The sequence below is a fragment of the Ovis canadensis genome, chromosome 2 (assembly GCF_042477335.2).
Source record: "Ovis canadensis isolate MfBH-ARS-UI-01 breed Bighorn chromosome 2, ARS-UI_OviCan_v2, whole genome shotgun sequence".
In the NCBI taxonomy this organism is placed as follows: Eukaryota; Metazoa; Chordata; class Mammalia; order Artiodactyla; family Bovidae; genus Ovis; species Ovis canadensis.
In genome coordinates, this window is record NC_091246.1 from 151338779 (window position 1) to 151362787 (window position 24009).

Here is a 24009-nt window from a genome sequence, read left to right on the forward strand (position 1 = left end):
TGAATATACTTCTGCTAACCACACTTTCCCGCTCCCTTTTAAAAGTAGGACTTAGTTTACTAGAAGTACTGAAAATGAATTGAAGTTGATCATCAAAATACATTGTTCTTACTCAGTGGTTATTCCATTATTTCTGTTTTATTCAGTGTTTTGGTTTACATGAGGAACTGTAAATTCAGTACTAGGAATTGAGTGTTAAAGGTTGATGAGCTTTGAACTTTTTTTAACAAACAAGGACAGAGGAGTTTTGCTTGAATTGCACACAGGGCTTGTCATCGGCATTCTCCACATGGGCAATAACTGAAATTATAAATTCTTCACAGTTGTTGTTTAATTCATCTGTACTCAATCCAACAGTGACCCATAGATACTTTCCTACACTTATTTCTTTGTGGTGAAATCCAATGGGCCACTTCTCATAATATCATTTTCAAAGCTATCTTGTAAATATAACTAAAGGGGCTTCAGTGTTCTCTGTTAATCAGAATAAAGTTCTTCTGTTTTATCTTGAAGGCTGCTTTTTTTTTTTTTTAATGCACAAAAAGGTCAAATCTATTCCAAATAGACATTTTATTCCCTGGAAATACTTAGTAAGATTTTGAATCAGGGTTTTTTTTTTTTTTTTTTTTTTTGTCTTTTAAATTCTGTCATCTGGCTAGATTTAACTAAAATATGTTTTTTTTTTCCTCATTGTGTTAGTTAAATGTATTTATTCAATAGCTATCTGTTTAAAGGTAAGAAAATCACAGAAGGAGAATGAAATTAATTTCGGACTATATATGTGGTATATTTTAAAAGCTGCATTTCATCATCTGGAGAGTTGCAATTTAGTCTATTAAATCTATAACAGAGAACTGGAGGAAATGTGAATACCGTTTGTTATCAGGAGGGTCAGTCTTAAAAAGTATATTTTCGGTTCCAACCTTTAAAGGTAACGTTTTCAGCTTGATGGGCACCCGGTCGAATATTTAATTCGCCTCTTTCGTTCTTAGCTTAGTTGAAATATAGAGGGCCGGGTGTCCACCAGGCCAAAGTATAAAGTTACCATTTATCTATTAAAGTCATATTTAATGAAAACGAAGAGAAATTATTACCCCACTCACTCTCTTTCTCATTACAATTTCTAAAGAACTTTGCCGGGCACATTATCTCGTAGACATCATGATCAAATGTTATTGTTTGCTTTATTATCTCAGTTGGATGGTTGGCTAGTCTAGAATGAAATAGGTTGAAGGCAATACTCGCAGCCTAGAAGTCTGAATGAGGTTCCCATTCAAATGATCCTGGTTGTTTGGGGGTGGGGCGGGGTGATTAGTAAACCAACTGAGCTTACCCTGCATAGTAAGCGTCTGGATGCAGCACATTTACATCTAACAAGAGACCCCAGAAAACGTGTGTGTGTTTCTTAAACCTTATGTTCCGAACAAAAGGCTATCTCAGCAACAGACAATCAGCACTGCATCGCTCCCTGGGATGCAGCCAACACATTCAACTGCACATTTTATTCTCCTTCAGCTCCCAGCACCACAAAGCCCCTACTCTCTTCCCACTCCTGGGTCCCCAGATTGCTCCTAGAAGGGGGCTGGGAAAGCCTGGCAGGCTAACGTCTATGCCTGCGCACCAGCCGCCCGCACCAGGGGCCCCCGGGCGCTGCGTTCCCCGGCCCGAGTCGCCTGGGGGAGATAGGGAGGGGAGCCGGAGCACGGCAGAGTGGACCGCACACCTAGCCACTTCGGATCTTATTTATTCACAGGGCGGCGGGGGAGGGGAACTGGGTGAATTCGGCTTTTCCCCCCGAAGTTGCTTCCTCTTTTTTGCAGATAAAGTCATTCTCTGGCTGGTGCCGGGAGCCCCAGGGAGAGTGAGGGTGAGGTCCCGGCTCTCGGGGGTCCGGGTCCCGTCCTGTGCGCGGAGTCATGGGGGTGGGGAAGGTGGGAAGCGGCGAGGCAGCTGTCGAGAGGGCCCGGGGCGGGCGGGAGTGCGCGCGGGGAGGGGCGGCGGGCCCCAGAGCCTGGGAAGGAGGGCTGGGAGCGCGAGGGCCGGCTGGGCACGCGTGGGAAAGAAAGGCACCCCCACCCCCTTCCCTCCGGAGGTACCGCTCCCCTCTCCCCGCGCTGGGCCGCCCGAGAGTGCGGGCAGGCAGAGCTCCGGGTCCCCGCGCGCGTAATCATGACCTCCGGGCCCCCTCCGGGCGGCGCGAGCGCGTCGGCGAGGCTGGGCGGCCGCCGCGGCCCCGGCCGTGTAACATGACCCGAGCGGCCGGCCGGCCAGCGCGGCGCGGCCATTGAGCCCTCCCTGCCCATGAATCTCTGGCGCGCCTCTCGCTCGCTCTCCGCTCGCCTCCCGCCTCCCTTTCTCCCCCTCCAGCTCCGCGGGCTCCGCGCGCCTCTCCCTCTCCCTCCCGGTCCTCCCGCTGCCCGTCTCTCGCCACTGCCCGCCTCTCGCCACTGCCTCCCGTCTTCTCTCCCTCGCGGCAGCCGCCGTCTCTTTTCTCCCTCTCTCCTTTGAAAACTGATCTTTGGCTCTTGGTGTGAAAGTGATTTGAATTTGGCTCGGCGGCGCTCTGCGCCTGCGCCCAGCCTCTGGCATGCTGGCTCCTTCCAAGCAGCTGTTTTGGGTTTGAAATTCCAACATGGCAGAGGCTGCAGTCCGTCTTCCCTTCAAAAACTTGGAATGATTTCAAATCATAGGCACCTTCACTTAACCCTAGCTTCCATTCATCAGCAAACACATCGGATCGATGCTACGCTAAGCTATCGGGTTTTCGCTCCGCGAGTTCAGGTAAGAGGAGCTTCGTAGTTTTCTACCATCTGTTTAAATTTGTTTTTGTGGTTGTTTGTTTAATTTTTAAAGAATATAAATACATTCAGGACCGTAATGAAAAGAGATCTTCGAGTTGTGCCTTAAACATTAAATATAATTTGCACTCGTTTCTATTCTGTACGCCAACCTGCTGTCTAATTTCTCTGTACAAAGTAGCCCTGAAACATTAGAATGCATATTTTTGCTGCTTAATCATTGTAACAATAGTGTGGGATTAAGAGTTCGCGATTGCAAGAATTTCGTTTTCCGATGTATTGGGCTTACTTATTACTCTCTTTTTTACTTCAAAAATAAAAAATAAGAAAGCGGAGCCATAGGGTGGGGCTAGACTTTCTTCGGGAACTAACTTCTAAGTAAATAAGAAGTGTAAATAAGAATCTTGCACACACAAAAAGTTAAGGTTAAATTACAATCTCGTGACTGGAGGAACGTGAAAATGTCAGAAGATCGGTTGCAGAAAAATGTAAGCACATCATCTTGGATGGGGTACAGCGTGGTGGGCGTATTGTTGGCAAGGAACGGGAGAGAAAGATGTATAATTTAATGGTATATACAATCCACTGATCCTATTACCGTCCTCCCCGGAGCTCTTGTTAGTTTCAATGGGAGTGAGTGAAATTGACATGGACTTGCATTCCTGGTCATGTGCTTTTTTTCCTTTCTTTCTTCTCCTGTGATCTGAGATCCCCTTTTTGTTGATGTTGCTTTCCCCCTTAATTATATGCATGTAGGTTAAATGAATACCTGACGAAAGGGCCCACGTTTCAAGGCAGTGACATTTGATAGCTGAGAGGAAAAGTGACTTTAATGAAAAGCAACCTTTGGAATTCCTGCTTGTGAGAAATCCAATTCAGCTTTTTGTGCTGCCAGCAAGAAATGATCAGTAGCACCAGTGTTTATGGTATGTCAGTTTTGGAATTTACTTCCTTTGCATCTAAATAGGAAAGACAAATTAAATAGTATGATAAAACCATTGGAGACTCTGCTCGTCTGCTTGGAAAGCAGCTGTTCATGATATATAATTCCTTTATATATATATGTATATTTTAATTTGTTAAAATGCTTGTTTGCTTTTGCTATCACTTGTTTGTATGTTTCAGTTTTTGATTAATAAATTACTGGAGTCCACCTTTATCAGTTTTAGCTGTAATCCCAAAGTTGCATGTTACTAGTAATGCACTATGTAACCGCTGAAGTCAAATGGTATGTAAATTAGTTAAACTCAGTATGGGGTTTTTTGGGGGAGGGGGTTGGGTGGAGAGGGGAGAGGGCGGGAGTATGGGGAAAAGACTCCTTGCTAATGAAAAAAAAATGTATATATATGTACACACACAGAAGTGGATGAAAATTTTTTTCTCAATCTATTAATGCAATTTGACTCTGCTCTCTCCATGATTGCACTTTGTAATCAGTTCTTCTGAGTGGGTTTTTTGCGGGGGGAGTAAGTGAGTGAAGGGATATCTTTTACATGAAAATAAAAAAATGTATTTTGATTGCTTAAAGTCCTTACTGCCTTTTAAAGAACAGTGGTAGGGTTTTATTTTTTATTTTTTTCCTTGCCATTCACTTGTCTGCCTGTCAGCGCTTTTTACTTTTAACCTGTGACAGAATTAAATAAGCAGGCACTGAAATTGACTTTGTTTGAAATCTCTCTTTCTTTACCAAAAAAAAAAAAGTCAGGTAAATGGAGTGAGAGGGGGTTTTCAATAGCTCTTGTGACCGTGTGTATACTTTGTGATATTCAATTAAGACTAGAAGGAAACAACAAAAAGATGTTAAAAGTAATTTGCATAACCAAAGGATATGTCCACTTTAAAATATTTTTCTGTGTTTTGTTTTTGTTACATATACCCCCACCACCATGCATTCACCCTGAAAAGAGAGAAAGAAGGAAAGAGAGAGTATGAAATAAAGAAAAAGCAGTGGGGCAAAGCTGCCAGGGGTCTGTAATGTGGCCGTGGTTACTGCTCTCTCATAACACAAATGTGAATACAAGGAAAGGGACTACAAGAGCCGATGTGCGACAGGCACTTCTGGTTGGACTCTGGTGACTGTTGAGCTAAACACACACCGCTCTTACATGATAGGAAGGATTTGATTGAATTTTGCATTTGGAACTTGTTGACTTTGAAGCGATCAATAAGAAGACTGTTTATTTTAGATGCACATAATTTGCCCTGAGAAATGTTTTAAGGAGGAAAGAGCACAGCTTTTTTCCCCCGGAGCTGTTGGAGCGAATGGGATTGCCAGATGGGCGATTTCCCTCTGTGATGTTAAAGCTGTAATATATATTCAGAGCAGATTGGGCTGCTGCCTGTGATGAGGAGGATATTACATTTATAAATTTTAAATCGGAGCTCGGACAATGTGCTGAGAGCAGAAATTGGATGGTTTGACTGTTCACCGTATTGATACTTAAATGTGATTTCTGGGTAGTAGTAATAATAATTATTATAGTAATATGTAAAAAACACATTGGGGTAGGCAGTCATATAATTCATGACATTTAACAGCAGATTTAAATATATAAATTGCCCCCCCCCGCCCCGTCTCGGCTTACTATTAAATAATAGTCACATCATTTATTTCCCTGTGTGTTTAAATGCATGTTGTGCAAGTGATGTTCATTCAGGAAGCTTGTTATCATATACTAGAATTCTGCAGAGGAAAAGTTTATATGTAATCTATAAAGTAGACACTTGTGCATATGTATAGAGGGGCATCAGTGGTTCCTATTTTGTAATTCTATTACTTTGATTATTTTTAGATTTTGTTTGTCTCAAACGTGTGGCCTAAAGGAGCCAGAGCTACAAACCTAATAGGCTGGAAAGTGGGCAAGTGCTCACACTCTGTGGCAGCTCTGCTGTTGCAAATTAAAAGTGTGTTGTGGTCAGGAAATGAAAGCTACAATGTCTCTTTTGAACAAGTCGTTTATCAAGAGAAACATCTATCAGGGACTGCCTTGTCACATTGATCCTCTAAAAGTTAGGTCCGAGGTGGAAGCTGCTTTGATGTTTTTGATCCTAAATTTAATACAACAGAAGAAAAGCAAGGATATTTTGACCAGGATAGATTTAAAAAAATGTTTCCTGGAACCAACAAAATCTATTTATTAGTATTGTACTATGTGTGAAGTCTTTTGGATGTAACAGTTGCAAAGGTGGAAGAAGAAACTCCAGCCTTTTTAAACTGACCGTTGTACATATTTGTAGTACAGTCAGTTTTGGCTGGCTTCTTGGTTCATATGGACATTTTGAAAGTGATTGTTTTAAAGGGAAAATTATTTTGAAAGTGTTGTGGAACAATATATAGAGAATTAGAGTTTTCATGCATTCAGGTTTTAGAGTGGCTCTCTTCCCTTCATCTCCTCTTTTAGTCCTTGTTTCTGTTTCCCATCTTCATTTCATGTGTGCCATAGTAGCTTTTAGTGGAGAAAGAAACCATTTTTTTCTATTAAAATCATTTCCTAAAACATGCTTGCTCGTATCATCTTTATTGTTTATTAATTGTGCATGTGGATCATTGGCAATTTAAATTGCAGGAATTCACAAGTCTCATAATTTCAGCTTAAGTTAAAAATATAGGTAGATAACAGATTAAATATGCCATGTATCTTTGAATACTGAATATGTTACATGCATTATTTGAATTTTAAATGGTATGATTGAAAAAATGACCAACTTTCAAAAAAAATTTTTTTTTTTTTTAGTGAAAGCTGTTAAAAGCAGCCTGTTTCATATTTGGAGGTAATGATGAAAGTGTTCCTTCTTTGGAATAGACTTTTGGATACTTATCTTTTACTGCTGGTGGCTATTTGCTATTTCATATGGGTCTATCAACAACTAGACTGTGGTAGGAGTTTGGGGAAGTGTAATACTTGCTAATTAATCATGTCTGAAATGAAAGAATCATAGCAGGGTAATAAAAATCTCATTTTTGTTTTCCTGGAAGAGGGTAAGACTTCTGTTTGGAATCTGTACGTGTGAGTTGACTTGCTTTTTTCTTCTCCTAAAAAGACAGTTTATAGGGGCTCTTGAGAATTATTTCAGGAACCGTCTTTTGAAAACAGAATATTTTTCTTTTTCCTGACTGCACTGAATCAGTGAAATTTTTAAAAATGTCTTTGCTACCTTCTGAGTGAAAACATAGAGGTTTTTTTCCGCAGTTCTGTTAAAGACCACTGTGACTGAGTTTCCCAGTGCTTTTTTCCCCATACATAGAACATCTTTTTTGTTGTGTTTATTCATGTTAGGCAGGAACTTTGAAGACAGGTACTTCTGATAGGCATACAAGAGAGCAAAATTTTTGTTAATTACTTTTAGTTAGTACAAGAGTATGACCGGGGGGGAGCAAGGGGACAGTACTTCCAGGAATCTAGAGACAGTCTGTATTATAACTTGATGTTTCTAAGATAGTTTAAAATATTAGCCACCTGAAAAATAGATCAGTAATATAATTATAAGTACATTATTTTTTGCCTGAGTCTTGCAATGTCACATTTTAGGATTTAATGTTTTGCTTAGTTTATGCATGGGGACAGATTCTGAAAGTTTAAGTGTCTGCAACATTTTTCAGAATTTTCATCTCAAGGTGAAAGACGGCTATGCTGTTTTTGTCTGTGAGTGTTTGGATGTCTTGAATGATTGCCTAATTAAGTAATCAGTTTTAATGGTCCAAAATCAGCAGAATTGCTAGGTGTATTTGAAACAATTGCAGGCTTTTATGTTTTGTACTTTCTAATTTGTTCCTAGAACCTCAGTTTGCTAAAAATGTATGCTGTTTTGCCTGTGATATTCTTGAGTACAATTTTACATACTTCTTTTGTAGAGTATATTTATTTTTGTAGAACTAGTCGTTTTAATTACCAGGAATTTAAATTGATTTGTAAGTTTTTGATGGGGAGAAATTGTTCTGCAGACGTTTGTGTGAAAAACTGACCTATAGTACTGATTGATAAGATGTGATTGATCAGCATACCTGCTTTTTTATCTTTGGCCACTGATAAACTAGAATAAACAAATGGCGCAGAAAACAATGTAATTGTTTTCTTTCAGTGAAAAAACTTAATATAATTGCTCCTTTGGAGATACATAAAAGTTATTGTTTTATTAAAATCAATTAAACTTATAAATTATTTTGGGGTGCTACTTGGAAGACTTCAAGTCCAAAAATTATTCCACCTTTAAATTAACTCTTTCTCTCTCACAAATACACCAGATTATAGCTAATTTTTTTAAAAAACTTACTAAAAATGAAAGACTTTTAGAAAGACTGTCAATAAATGCCTGTTTAGAAAGTGCTTTTCATGGTTGGGTTTTGTCATTTTCTTCAATTTTTTCCCCTAAACTTGAATTTTTATCAAGTTTCTCATTTAAATTACGGTATAAATTTCAAGCCTAGGTGCTTTGACATGATTGCTGATTACTGAACCTTTTGATATTTTTGATGTTATCATTTAAATAGCAGTTGTACTTGAAGGGTACTTACTGCAAGAAATGCAGATAGTGGGAATAAAAGGTAGGTAAGAATACGGTAAAAATAAATTGTACTGATAAGTCTGAAGCAAATCAAAAGCAGGTGGGTATGCAAAGTTTCTTCAGGGCAGCAACACAGATGCCCACTCAGGAGCTCTGCCTCAGCTCCGCACACATACGAGCGCCGTACCTGGTGACGACAGTCTTAGTTAAGAGACTGAGGCGGCAGCCAAGATAGGTGAGCAGAAGCCATTCTAGCGTGAGCTATCATATGGCTCTTTCTGTTAGTAATATTTATGTACTTTATGCCGCAGATCTACTTGTTGTCTTGTTATTCGAATATTGACACTATGCTTCACATTGCATATGGTGGGCTATGGTTTCAGAGTACATTAGAAGCAGTGAATTCAAAGGAGAATTTTAATGCAGATATATCTGTGTGGAATATATGTATAAATGGATGAGTTTGCTTGTATTTGAGCTACTGTGACTTTCACAAAGCATTTACAGCATTACTGCTTCCAATCATTTTTGAAACTGATACATCTTCAAAGTAGAAATGCATGATTTATTAGATGAAGACGCAAGGATAAACTTTTTTTACCCTGCAACCTGGCTTAAGTATTTGTAACTTTTATGTTAGGAAATCTTTCTTAGGAAGTATTTTTTTAGGTAAGATTGGAAAGTTTGTTTCCTGTTAGGATCTTGTTCTTATTTTCATGTGAGTTACTAGTGGTGCATAACTTATAGAATGTATTTTCTTATCATAGAATACATCATGTAAAATACTTATAAAATGTTTTCTTTTCCCCAATATCTTATTGTTGAGAATATCTTTTACTCAGTTCCTTGCTTATGAACTTATATTTCTGCTGGCAGTTTATATATTCAACTTGCGAATATATTGCTGGCAGGAAAGCAGAAACTGAATTTTACTTTATCTACCAAAAATCTAACATTTGTGCCCCCCCCCCCCCATCTAATATTAACCTCATGTCAATTTTATGCTTTTTAAGCAACTGACAATTGATTAAATGCCATATAGTTAGGACAGTAAACTGAATGAGTGACCTCTCCTTTCATGCTTTGGATTTAGGAAATGTTATTCATGGAAACAGTAACATTCAAAATAATAATTTTAAAGCAGTATAATGTGAAGTCGGGGGTTTCTAGGTGTTGCTGTAAACTTTTTGCAATTCTTCTGATTTATTATCCTTACCGTCAACATATATTGTCACCTTCACCTCGGGCTGACTACATGATTTCTTGGCTTGGTACAAAATTGAAATGGGGGGCACCTTGTTCAAAATTTATTAAGAATTCAAGAGAGCAACAGCAGAACATTAAACCAAGCGCAGAGCCCTTCTGTGTGGGGAACCTCTGGGCCTACCCAGGTCACAGGTCAATGAAGCAGGCCCTGCCTTCATTACCCACAAACTTTGTGGAAGTCACTGGGTTTCCTTCTTGGTGACTGACCAGTCCACAGTGATTCCACGTGCCCCTGCCTAAATGCTAGTGGTTGTTAAGAGCCTTGATGGGAAAATGGACCACTAGGTATCTTCTGCTCTTTCTATACATGGAATAGTGACTGAAATATTTGCCCTTATCTTATGTTGTCTTTTGCCTGATGGGTTCCCATATATCACTGGAATTTTTGTGCAGATATTCTTAAAAGCAATCCTGTTTTGTAATTGTCTGTAGACAGGTACACACTAAAACATGTATTCCCCAGGCACGGAATGTTTAGGGTGGGAGGATTTCAGTAAGATTTGAAATAAGAGCCTGTGGGTTTCTCTGTTGCTTTGTACCACTGCGACCCCACCCAAGTTTCAAGCACAAGTGAAATAAGTATTTTTAATGTAGATTCTAAATTATCTAAATATATAGAAAATTCTGACCATTGAGAAATAAAAGCACAGCTTATTAAGCAAGAGAAAAGGGGCAAACATAAAAAATAATTACCTTGTTATAGTAGCAGCAATATTGATGTTTTGACATTAGGAAGTGGTATTGTAGCTGTATAAACATGTGGTGACGTGTGTTAAAGCTGTGTTAAGGATGGAAAGTAACTCTTTCATGCAGTGATATTAACTTTGCAGGATGTTATATTGAAATTGTAAACTTCATTTCTGAACTTAAACAGGAGCAGTCCCCTTCGCCCTGAAAAATGTAGTTACCATCTTTGACTCCTTTCCCCATTGGTTTCAACAGTCTTAAATTGATGGGTAGATTAAACGTTTATATTGTTGCTTCCAAAGATACTTCTTAATGAGATCAAGCCTCATATCGAGATCCCTAAAACTAAATTTTGAAGGCAACCGGCTTTTTCAGATACGATGGAATGTCCAGCAAGTAATGGATCTGAGTGCACTTGAAGTTGCACCATTTATTTTCAAAAGATATTTCCCACATCAGATGCCTCTGCCAGGCAGAAAAATATCAAAGAGCTCAGAAAAGTAACTATTCTTTTATGTAATCCAAGACTGGTGGTGGGGTGGGGAGGAGGGCTTTAAGGGTATTTCTGAAGAAAGAAAAAAACTGAACTTATTTTGAATGCCTTGTTAGACTTGGTGGAGAGAAATACTATATGTGAGACCTTCTAGAAGGAAAAATCTTTGCCCTGTGTAATAACAAGGCATGCTCTCTCAGTTGACATGTACTTTAATGGAAAGAGGCTTGGAGATAGCTCTTACAACAGTGTCTCATTTAATTATAAAGTCATCCCACAGTTTAGGAATCTTGCATTAGAGGCATTGTAAACTGGAATTTTTAAAATAGGTAGGGAGTCAGAATGCATATATTCTGTGTTGAATAACCTATCTACAAAATCTGTGGTGTAATTGAATTTGGGAACCTTCTTTTCCCACGTTAGTCCTATCCTTTAGTATATTGTGTTTTCATATTAAATGTTTAGCTTTAAAATAGATTAAACTAGGAATCTGGGTAAATATGTGGCAATATTAGTGCATTCTTATGACAAAAATAGCTGTTTATTTCCTTTCTGGCCGCTTCTTCCTTTCCATTTCAAATTGAAGTTAAGATTATAAACTCTTTCTCTTAGATCATATACCTGAATGATGCTAAATTATAAATCTTAATTAGGTATGATTCACTGATTTTAATTTTATAAGATAATTATTCTGAGTAGGATAAAAGGTTTTTTAATATTGAAGGCATTTTCATTACAATACCTATTTAAGATCAGAGAAATGCCATTAAATAAACAGTCCTATTAGTCTTTAAAGCTTAACAGGTAATACTTTTGAATTTAAATATATGAAGAAATAAGTATATGGATAGGACAGCCTTCCTATTTGCACACTTCGAGTGCTGGTGATAAATTTTGCTACAAGAAATTACATGAATCTAAAAGAATGTTTTCAGTAAAAATTACAGTTTTGATTATCTAAATGGAAGATGCTCTTGTGCATGCGTGCAGATCCATTTCTTTGTGAAGGTACTGATGTCAGGGAAACGCTTTTGGTATTTCTTTATGAGTAATTAGGTTAACGGGGTTAGTTGGAAAATGTATCCTTTCCTGGAAAATGAAAAATTACATTCAAGCAGAGGTAAAAGAGTAGAACATAATCATGACTTTAAGTACTTAAAAAGATATTTTATGAGTCATTTTTAAAGAATAATACTCAATATGTAACTTGTTAAGAATAATAGCCATTTTTACTTTTTAGAGCACATCTGTATTAAAACTGACTTTCCGTTCATGAGTCACAAATCTGGAGTCAATTTTAGGCCCAACTTATAAAAGATGTGGATCTAATCCCCCACACCCCTTTGCTGTGGTATCCTGCTCCTATAGTATTGGTATAAAGTTCTTTACAGAGAGATTTTCACTTGAATTATTCAGACAATTTGGCAACATTTTTGAGGGGAACACTAATATGATCCACAGGTAGGCACTGGGATCCCACATGGCCTGAGTCCTTGTCTGACAAACTAGAAGAAGGAATTTTGTATGCCCGCATGAACAGTGCTTGTTCTTTCTATGGGAAGATTTTAAATGTACTAAGTATATGATGTATTCCCTAATTAGAAAGATACGTTTTATGTAATTCTAAGAATACTAATCAACTAATTTACTTATGGATTGTAAGATAGTAGGACTAAATGTATTCAGAAATAGATATTTAGACTGAGTAGAGTCTTTCTAGAAAGAAAGAAAAAAAATCTACCTATATGCAAATCCTTTTGGGGATTTATGGATTTTTGTTTGTTTTTACTTTTGTTTCATGCTTTTGTTCATTTTTTGTTTTTGTTTTTTATCCTACTGTGGGTGAAATGTCTATCAATAATATTTAAGAAATAAAGTTATTAGGAAAAGAATCTAATATTGGAAGTTCTTTGTTATGCTATGTTCTTTTAATAATGAATACATACAATGCATTATTGCTTGTTTCTTTGTTTTTGATTTGTGTCTTGTTTTATGTTGTTGTAGCATCAAAGTGAAAAGACCTTACAGAAAACTATTCTGTATTGTTTATTTTTAAAAATACCCAATGAGAATAGTACAACCTGTGGTATAGGTTTGTTTATAATGATGAGCAAAAATCCCCCGTTTTACCTTAATATAATTCTATTTCCTTGAAATCTACAGTATCAAAATGCCATTACTACTAATGACAATTTAGGAGGTATTGATGATATACAGTTGTAATGCACATGTGTACCTAAATTCATATTTTAAAAATATTTTTCTATAAATTCTAATAGCCAGTTTTGCAGGTGTCCTTGTTCTTGGGGCCAGTGGGGGAATGGATTTTCTGTTTTGCTATTTGCAAACTCAACAGAAACCTTACTATCTCATCCATCCTCCTGCTCTTGGAATTCATTCTTACCCATACCTGTGTTTTGAAAGGCTGAGGCCTTTTCTCTCTCTCTGTCTCTCTTTTTTTTTAAAAGTATTTCTCTGTAGGGCTGTTCATTACCCAATCATCTGGAAAATCAAATTTTACTTCAGCCACTGGAATATGATATTTAGATCATGAGGAGGTAGCTTGAAATAATTAAGAAGTATTGGGCAGTGTACTAGGAGTGAAGTGTGGAAGCATTTTTTAATGTGGACAAAGAGTAAAAGACCGCTTGTAGAAATGAGGAAATAGCTAAAGGCAAAAAAATTAGGGAAATTGTTAAGGAAGCTAAGGATAAGGACTGTTTTCAGTGATGTTGGCGATGAAAAAAAAATCTAATTATCTGAGAAAGCATTATTTATTAGGAATTAGCACATTAATTAGCACACAGTAATATAATCTAAACAAAGTATATTCTCCTTTTTTAAAATGGTAGGTTCTGTACCAAATCTTGAATATACATGATTTATAATAACCCAAATTAAAAGAATTGTCCCCCCTTTTCTTTCTTTAAATTTGAAAAAAAGTGTAAAAAGTACATGTGCCTTTAAAGATGATTCATTCATATGACTCTTAGGTTCCTTTTTCTCCTTCACATACTCAATTAGGTTATACCTCAAATGAAGTTATAGAAGAAAATCTACTGAGGATTGGAATATATCTTTTTTTGTCTCCTTTTGGGAAATAATGCATTTTATTTTCATTATAGGAGTTCAAATCATTAAAGTAGATAGCTATGATTTAAATTGATGTGAGCAAAGTTTAAGTTTTATATCTACCCTGTAAATACCAGCTGTACCTTAATGACCCAAAACAAAACAAACAAAACTTGCCAAAGCCCCGTCTCAGACCAGTTAAATGGGAAGTCAGAGGGATGACCAATTTCTTTTTCTACCCCAGTGATTCTAGTGTAAAGTTAGGATTGAGAATCACTTCTCTGAACCAAATATTTATATACTGCATGAGCTCTTAAACTTCTTGTTTTAACTTTAAAAATTTCATTTTTCCCAGTTTGAAGTCATAAAAATAGATCTACTTAGAATGAATGTACTGATTCATACTAGAGGTAGTTCACTCTCTGACTAAAGTTCAACAACAGTCTATGAAGAATCATAAGAATATTGTAAGAGTACCTCTGAAAAGTGAAAATGATGACATCAGCAGATACCTACAGCCTATTGTACCTTGGGTAAGTCCTTCAACCTCTCTGAGTCTCAATTACTGATTAAATAAAAGGAGAGTTGATCCAATGACTCAAGATTTTTTTCTAGTTCCATTTAATCCACGATGCTTGGTCATCAACTAGTAAGTTTGAGTCACTTGAATCTTGATTGGTGGCCCACCAGCAGCAGAATGAAAAGATTTTTTGTTTCTGTTTAAGAAACTCTAGATATTGCCTTGGAAATAATGAAGGAAGTTCAAGGACCATTTATCACTTTGTTAAGCCTTTTAGGAGGGATGGAAACCATTCATTAAATATGCTTACTAATTGGTTACAAGCAAATGTGTCAGCAATTCTATGTTGATGAGTGTTAGTTAGCCAGTGCTTTTTTCCTGTAAGATATATAAATAGACTAAGAAGATTAACTTAAGCACCAATGAACTGAGGGACTTCAAATCTCTTAAGAAATATGTCAAAATTATAGATCAGTATGAAAGTTGAATGTTTATCAAACTGGAAGCAACTCCATCTTTTCTCTATTTATCCCTAACTAATCTTTGTTTATCTTCTTTTTACTCCCTGGAATGTTCTTCTCCACCAGTTGAAAACCTACCAGGACTTTGACATCTAGCTCAGATGTTGCATCACCTATGAAAACTTCTTGAGCCACCCTAATCAGGATCCATTTGACATCTGCTTTATATGCTCTAAGCACTTAAAAAAAAAAAATCTCCTTTCAGTGATTCACCATGTTTCTTCCTCTGTAGATTGCTGTGCATTTGTATTTCTTGATTATGAAATTGTAAACTCCTTGAGAGCAGAACACATCTAATTCATTTTTTAATCTCCTCACCATGTGTGTGCAGTGCAGGACCTATAATAGATGTTCAATAAATGTTTGGTGAAGTGAATCAATAAAAACTGTCACTTGGGTCATCTTTTATTAATCTTACTTGAAAAAATTGGAAGATGGCTTTTTAAAGTACTTAAAAACAGATCTATTAAAATTGTGTATTTCATTAAAACTGAAACTTCTATATTCTTTAATCACTAAAGAAAGACTTTATAATCTTATAATTCCAAAAAACAGTTTTATAATTATATACCCAAAAAAGAGCTTATAGTCATTTGTTCTGTTTTCATATTTCTGGATATGAGAGTGTTAAAGCTATTTTATAGAAACAGAACATTATAATGATATGTAATAAAAATCTGCAACCGATTTCAATTATAGGCCATAGCACTTGTCTTCAAATCACTATGCTTTACATATTGAAATATTTCTGATTTTGTGTTTGTAGTCAGAAAAATTTGAGGGTATCAAATCATAAAATATTAGGCATGGGGACTTCCAGATCAACTTCTTGCCAACATAGGGTTGATTGGCACTTGGTTATTCAGCCTTTGGTTGAACATGGGAAATCAGCACCTCCTAAGGCCTTTCTTTCTATTTTGTCCTTTCTCAGATAAATAGGCATTGTGCAGATATGTGCCTGGCAGTACTCAAAACAGATTTCCTTGGGAACCTGATGGTATTTAGGGCGCTAAGATGAGAGATGCAAACTAGCTCATTTACAGTTAATATGATAACTTTCATTGATGCTGTAGTTTGTAAATGCCTTTGATTAACACTTTAATTGACATATTTTTGTTTCATATTTAGTGTCTGATGCTAGTCATTTATTTTGTACCAAATACTGGGCAGTAAACAGTTTAGCTGGGGTTACCCTAGTGACCCTGTCTTCTAGTGGTTTGTGTATTTGTGGAAGGGTCAGTTTATTTCTTAAACCTGTCAGTAATGTTACAACATATAGCATTATAAAATTTTCTAAGGGAAATCCAATTTGAGTTAATGTTGAAATTGTAATGTGTTTAATCAACAGTATTTTACAAAGTCTCTCTTTTATATTTGTGTATTTGAACCTAAAGATAGACGTACCAGAGAAAAGTACTTGTTCACATTGCTTCATGAAAGAACTCAGAAAAAACAAAGGCTCTATTGTCATTCTTCTAAAAACACAGTTTTACTAAGGAAACCTATAACCTTTAGTGAAAGCTCACTGGTTTTCTTCTAATTTGGACTCTTCAAATCTGAAAAGTTCTAGATGCTATCTTACAACTTAATATTGAAATCTAGGTTGATCTCATACACTCCATGTAAGAGAAAATATCTCCAGTGCTGAGTGTTGAACTTGAGTTATTACAAAGATACACTGCTAAGTCAGCCACAGGGGACAAATGTTGTTTAGTCAATTGCATGAAAACAACTGCACCTTCAACAAAGAGCTTGAACAGTAAAAAAGTATAGTACATTAGAAGTAGAATAATAAAGATTGTGAAACAGTAGGTGAAAAGTAGCAAGAGTGTTTTAGCAGTTTGACTACAATAATCTTTTTAGTTCCTTTAGTTAAATTAGCTTTTCTGGAAACCAGTAATCTTCAAGCAAGTTAAAATTGCTTAACTATAAATTGAAATCCATAAGGTTAAGAGTAACAACTATGAATTATAAAACCTTTATGATGGTGGCTTGCCAACAACCAAACTAAATCAAGGGACGATTTAAAAGATATAGGCTTAAAATTCTGCCTGATTAAAATCAGGAAGTTGGGGGATTTTAAACTAAATAAGAAATACCCATGCAGATTCTTCACATCTAAAATGTCAGCCATGTTTCCTTTAGTCTTCTCATAGGGAAAAAAAGGGTGATTCCCCAGAGAGGGTAGTAATGTATGTTTATGGTCACTAAATATGAGCCATGGGTAAAAGTCACGGTCAATAGTTTCTTTTGTTGCTATCCTTTTTTTTTTTCTTGCCCTCATAAGCATAACTGCCAGCTGTTAATCATTGAATTTTTTGTTAGATCTAAACATGGCGATTCTTGAAGAATGTGAAGCTATAATTGTCCTCTTGGCTTAAAATCAGAAATAAAATTATTTCAGGTGAATACAGCTCTGTGCCTGTATATATATGAGTATTCAGAAGAGAAACCTATGAAAGAGTTGACAGCATTGATAGCTCTTTCATTCTGAACAGGCCAGTTAGTAGTGCCATACAGATGCTATCTAAGTGAGCCAATTTAAATCTCTCCAAATTCTTAACTAAGTGGCCCAGGTCTATCTGAGAGGTGGTACTTAACTTGTCCCTTAGGTGATCGATTCTGGCATGATTTTCAGTGAACAAGATTTATGAGGAATTAATTAAAACTGAATTAGTTAAAATTGAAATTGGATATTAAAGTATACAGTTCACCCTAAGTTGACTTGGATATATTTGTCAGAATTCATGAAACGAATTTTTAAAATAGATTCTTTGCATTAAAATAAACACTGATCACAAATAAGCCGTTTGCAATTTGCTTGCCTGATAGGATTGTTTTCTTGGAATGACTGACCACACCTTCTTTTAGCACTCCTCTCTTTGTCCAGGGTTCAGTTTCATCATGCACATGTCCTTGAAGAAATGTAGCGTCTTTCACAAGATTTTGTACAAGTGAAATCAGATACCAGTTTTTATTGCAGAACCAAGCCTACAAATGTTTCTCTTTAAAGACATTTTTAATAGAAACAGTAAGGTATAAATCATTTAAGCAATTACCTGGACATTGTGGAAATGGGGCTTGGCTTGTTCTGTAGCCCCAGATGTTTCCAGATTCCAGTAATAACTCGGCCCAGATATTTACAGCTTAATTTTCTGTGCATGTGCACTTGTCCACAAATGGCTCCTACTTTCCATTTTCTGTTGGACAACTGGGCCACTTAGAGGTACAGAAAGTGATTTCAGCATGGGTGATGACAAACATTAATGGTTATAATAAGTTGCTGCTAGAAACTTTGATCACTAAAAAAAATAGGCTAATTCTTGGAGGATTTTATACTAAGAAATAAATTATTAAATGGCATTTTCCTTTACAGATGGAAGTGGGGGGAATAATGTCTCCCCATCCCTCAGAATTACATTCAGCCTTGATCTACTGTGTGATAAAAGTTTTTTTTGTGTGTGTGTGTCTTCTGGCACTGGTTGAGTTATCATGCAGGCTGCTAGTTTTCTTTGCATTACTACTCCACAGTTTCTCTTGTTCTTACTAGAAACTAAACAAATGGAAAATAATGATTGGTGACCATCTGCTGTGCAGAAACTTCACATAGAGCAGTTAACTCTATTTTATAAAACAAGACCAAATGAGTGAATTATACTGTTGCCAGTAAATAGCAACATGAAGTAGAGCGTTCCTTTGGACAAAGCAGGAGAATAGGGAGCCAGCCTTTATTATGGGAAGTCAGTTGGGTGGGCTGTGGGGTTGAATGTGGCCCAGGCATTTATGTGTGTGTGTGTGTGTGTGTGTGTGTGTGTGTACTGCACTGTGTGAAGAGAATGGTGGTTTCCTCTCTACCTGTACCTCATGTCTCCATTCTTGCCCTCATAATTCCAATCAAGTGAATCGAAGCAGTGTAGATACAGGTAAATCAGTTCAATCACATCATCCTATACTTTTTATTTGCTTAAAAAAGTCAGAATCCATAAAGCCATAGAGAATAAAGATTTATAAAAGTATGTAGGCTTCAGATCAGAATCATCTGTTTTTCCTCGGCTATACATATTATAATGACTAGAGGCTAGCCAGTTGGGCTTTAAATCATTCTCTGGTCTTATCCTCTGCCTAAAGAATACTGGGAGTCAGACTGAGTATATGTCCGAAAGATATTGACAGGCAATGATTATTCATATAGTTGCTGTTGAAGTATGCATGCCATATTGAGGGACGACGCATAACGGAATAGACAGAAGTAAGTGGTTACACAGAATTGATTCAAATGGACCAGGTAATACTTGATTTTATAGGTGTCCATATAATCAATCAGTCTCTTTCTCTCTCCCTTTCTCCATCTATAAAATGTGTTTATCAATGTACTTAGACATTCAAAACATACATATTCTCTCTAACTTTCACTTACTTGATACGGGGGTTTTGCCATACAGCAAGAAAAGTTGTTTAAAATGGGCAGTATATTGAGTTCAAAGGACCCATACAGTTCATAAATTCTCTGGTGTCTACTGGATTTTTCATCAGGGAGACTTCCAATAAAAATGATCTATTTTAGAAATAATATTGTTTAGTAGGTTGAAATGTGGTGTAATAAAATTAGACCTTCAGTCTTCTAAAGTTACTACTTAGATGGCACCCTTGGGATGGTAAAATGGCTGTATAAGCAGATGAATCAGACAGCTCCACTGATGGGTACATTTGTCAGTCTCTGTTACAGATATAATATATTCTTATATCTGTAATCCTGACACTGTTACATCCAAATGAAATCAACATGAGGTTGTCATCTTTAAGCAAATATGTTAAGTGTTGTCTTTTGTGCTTTGGATTTGAAAGAAAGGGGCCCAGGGGAGGCCGCATCATGCAAATGGAACAAATCCCATTTCTTCTGAGCTGTGCTGTTTTCCCCTCCATGGCAGCTGGCTGTGTTATCTTTGTGTGTTTCTCTGAGTGCTGACAATTCTTTCAGTGATCTAAGTTAGGGCACATTAGAAAGTGGAAGCAGCTGTCTGTCGCTATACTGAGAGACGTGTTTGCTCTACTGCAAAGATGAAGGACCATGAATCCTTGACACACTCCCCCCCCCCTCCCCCCTGTACTTTCCAACATGATCAACATTCAGACGCACAGATTGTCTGCTTGGACAGTTTTTTGTTCTGACTGACAGCATCTGGCATAGACAAATTTAAAAATACATAGCATGCCATGCTTGGAATTGGAACATCCCTTCTTTATTAATCTTCTCATTTAAACCATTCATTTACATTTCAAGAAAGGTTACAGCTTGATATGGTTGAAACGTTGATTTTTAAATGAATAACCTTCTAATGAAATGTCTTGAATGAGTACCAAGCAGCTAGTGTTCATTAAAAATTACACCCGATTAACACGGCCTTGAGAGCCTGAGAGGAAAGGGATTTCTTATTGTTTTAATCCACAGTGCAATCCAGTGTTTACCTTTCTGGCACAAAGCGAATAGAAATGATGCCTGTACTTGCAACACTTCTGATATTGAACACAACTATGATATCACCCTTAAGCCGACAAAACACTTGGCCTTGTTTAATCAGCTTTCTTTCCCTTGGAAAACCCCCAGAGTGTTAAAAAACAACAACAACAACAAAACACCACCACCAGAATATGCCTCGTTCAGATCCTTTCTGTCTCTACATCCCACCTTCTCCCCAGCCCAAAATACTATGTCTCTATGCCCAAATCAGAAAAAAAGACCGGTATGTTTTCAGATGGAAAAGTGGTAGAAAATGCCTTTAGATTAAACATTCCCTCTGACCACAGGATGGTGGATATACATTTGTCTGTCTGCATTACTTTAGTAATAAAAAAAAAAGTGCAAAAATCACTCAATTTCTCTGCCTCACGTCAACCCCTCCAACACCCTCAACATTTCTTACCCATTTTCAATTCCACAGTCAACCTTAGCAACATGCTTGTCTAGCATTTATGTAAAAATAATATGAAAATTGACCATATCAGTCAGTCTGTAGACTTTGAGTCAGAGGTGGGGGTGGGATGGGGGAAGGAAGGAATCCTCCTTTCATCCTACATTTTAGCCTTTTCATATCACTGCAGATTTCAGCTATCAGTACTCAGCTGCAAGTGTGGCTGAAACAGTTCTAAGGGGTGTATCAAGGGAGGGGTGGTACAGAATTATTATTTTTTGTTTTTAAAAAAACTGTTCAAGTGCTAGGTAGTAAATATGTAAAGTGAGCATGCTGGTTAACTTGGAAAAATAGGCTTCAGAGAGAAGTTCAATTAACAATTGTAGGCAGAAGAGGTGATGTATTTCTTCAGCATGTGTAAGAGGTCATTTGCTTTAGGATAAATTTTGGTGAATTTGAGAGAAATAGATGCTGAAATAAAAATGAAAACAGATTACAGTTTCATATCAAAGGCACTTTTACATTCTTGAATATGAGGGGGAAATGACACATTTTACTCCATGGATTATATATTATTTTTAAATATTGCTATTTTGTGTATTGTGAACTTACTTCATTTAAACCGTTCATTTAAATAAAATAAATCTTGCAAATTAATGTTATCTTTGAATCTAGAATCAGCTTATCACTTCACCCCTCAACCTAGATCTGGACTCTAGAAATTAAGGTGGACACTGTTTGGTTGCTGGTTTTCTTTTCTTTCTTTTTTTCCCCCAAGAAACTAATGGCAAGGGATCAAATCACAGTATATCAGTTCCAGTATTTTGACTGCCAGTAAATGTTTTATAATTAACATTTTAAATATAAATTACTTCATTTGTTATTTTCCATTTTGATTTATTTTTAATGATCAGGTTTTAAAGGTAGTGCCAATGTGCATCTGTAAGCAAACTGGGAATGGGTTAGAATACACAATTCCCTTGTGTAAAAAGTCAGGTTTAGCAGTAATGCTTTTAATCTGGACTTGTACGGGATTCAGAAGCATCCATAGATCTGCTCCAGTAATTACCATACCCCAAGTGGCACTGGAAGAGACATTTGCCTAAAAACTTGATGTCTTCATTACGCTGTTTACATTTTAATTAGAAACATGAAAATTACTGATTCATACAGACAACTATAGTTTAAGTGGTTTCGTTTACCATCCAATAAATCATAAAAAAAACCCCCACAGTTGGCATAAATAGTTTACTAGGAATCATTCATGGGAATAATGTGTTGGCACTATAAGCTGCTTAAAATATGTTTTTATTTTACCAGAGGTAGAATTTGCATATAAATTAGAGAATGGCATTTTAAGTTGACAGTCATTTATGCAGAATACCACCCACATGCAAATACATATATGGGTGGGTGTGTATACTTTATGTGAGTTTATAGAGTTTTGCAGTATTGTGGATGTGCACATGTACCCAGCCTAGTTGACCAGTTGTTTTTTAAAATGCACAGCCTTTTTAAAAATCCATTCAGAAATGTTGGGGGTGTTCTAAATCTGTCCATCCACAAACACGTCTTTTATCTGATAGGTAATATCAACTTTGCACTAAGGAAAAATGTTTATTTGCCGTATGCATATGTCTCCAAAAGGAATTGCTGTTGCATTTGCTCTTTCCTTCCTCTTTCCTCTCTCTTTCATTCTCCCCTAATTTCTGCATGAAACTGTCAACACCACTGCCCTAACATCGCTTCCACTCCGAGTGGCTAGACTGAAGCAGGGTGGCTGTCAGAGTCCATTCCTGAGTCAGCAGCACGATGTGAATCTTGCCACAGTCACTCATCCAGTTTTCCCCTCCCCAGGGGACAAGTGTCCTCCTCATCAGTGAAGAGGAATGACCCTTCTGTCTGGCATGCTCAAAATCCCGAATCTCCCCACTTCGGTTCATGAGTTCAAATCCCTGCTCCCAGATACAGGGCTGGGAGTCTGGCTAATGACTCCGAGATACTCTGAGATACAGAGGGTCAGCACACTGGTGAGCTGGAGTGCTGAGGCATTGTGTGAGCTGAGTTGTACATTTTTCCCTTAAGTGTACAGACTCTTCGTCCCCTCCATTCCCCTCCCAAACCCTTTACTATAGATCAATATTATGCAAAAACGAACCAGGAAGAGCTACAGCCATTAAAAGCCATTTTTCTTTTCCTCATCTTTGTTAGAAAGTTATTGACCATGGCTGAAGAAACCTCTGTTGTTTTTTGTTTATTGTTTTGTAGTTGAACGGAAGCAGACAGTAAAGTTCATATTTTAGGCCCATACTTATTTTACATTTTAGGCTCAAGGGCTATAGGTAAAAATGAATTTTAAAAAATACTACATAGGAAGAACCTACACATAGGCGTTCCACTTGAAATGTCATAGCAGTCATTGTTTCAAACTTCTGAATGTGAATGTGTTACATTGAGGCTCCTGCTGACTGCATGATGTGAGTTCCTGGGAATTCATGGGAATAAAAGGAATTCTCACAAGGTGGCTTCAGTTGATAGATTTGTGCTTCATTTCTGCATCTTTTGGTGTGTCTTTTTTAAAGTTCTAGGAGGTTGCCAAAGTTTTCAGATGTTAATCAGGTATTTTGTGTAGTTCACAAAATTTTAGATTTTAATGAAAAATCATGAGGATTATTTCCACCATCATCAAAGAAATTGGTCCAGGTAATCAGACTGAGACTTTTAAAAACAGTTCTTAATGCTTTGCATTTACCGGGCAGAGTCCCTGAGCACGTCACTTACCGGAGTAGTGAATTCATGGGCATATGCTCATTGGTTTGTTTGGCGATGCCTCTTTCTTTTCGTGGGGGCTGGGGCAGGCAGGGCACTTAATAGGCCTCAGTATTTCCAAGAGGTGATTAGATATAACAGTCGATGTCGGTAAGGACAGAAGCATGCTGCTGCCTTGTACACATGGCAAAATTCGAATAGTTCTGTGCTGTCTGGTAAATCCCATCTGCTTTATGCAGTGTGGCCCGAAACAGTTGTGTGGTGAGGGAATTCTGGCTGCTGGCCAGCCATTGACTATGAGATCCTGGGTACCTGAGAGCTTATCAGTTCTTTCGCTTTGTAAAAGAAAAAAGTGATGAAAATGTTGGTAAACTGCCATGAAGGTTTAAGGCTGCTGGAACAAGGAGCCGTGTAATCAGATTGGAAAATGGAGCGCGGGATTCTCTGCATGGAGAGCAGCCGTCTGTGGACC

At 37.2% G+C, this 24009-nt stretch overlaps 1 protein-coding gene across 2 annotated transcripts in view; it reads left to right on the forward strand.

The window, feature by feature from the left end:
* The first annotated feature begins 2384 nt into the window (after nt 1–2384).
* Nucleotides 2385–24009, forward strand: part of FIGN (fidgetin, microtubule severing factor) — a 131417-nt gene continuing 109792 nt past the window's right edge. Inside the window, exons 1-2 of one of the 2 annotated variants that reach the window (XM_069574328.1) lie at nt 2385–2781; nt 3555–3724. In XM_069574328.1, the coding sequence (XP_069430429.1) occupies nt 3700–3724 (25 nt within the window). In that variant the 5' untranslated portion in view covers nt 2385–2781; nt 3555–3699. The remainder of the gene's footprint in view (nt 2782–3554; nt 3725–24009) is intronic. The other variant, XM_069574329.1, reaches the window with a different exon arrangement.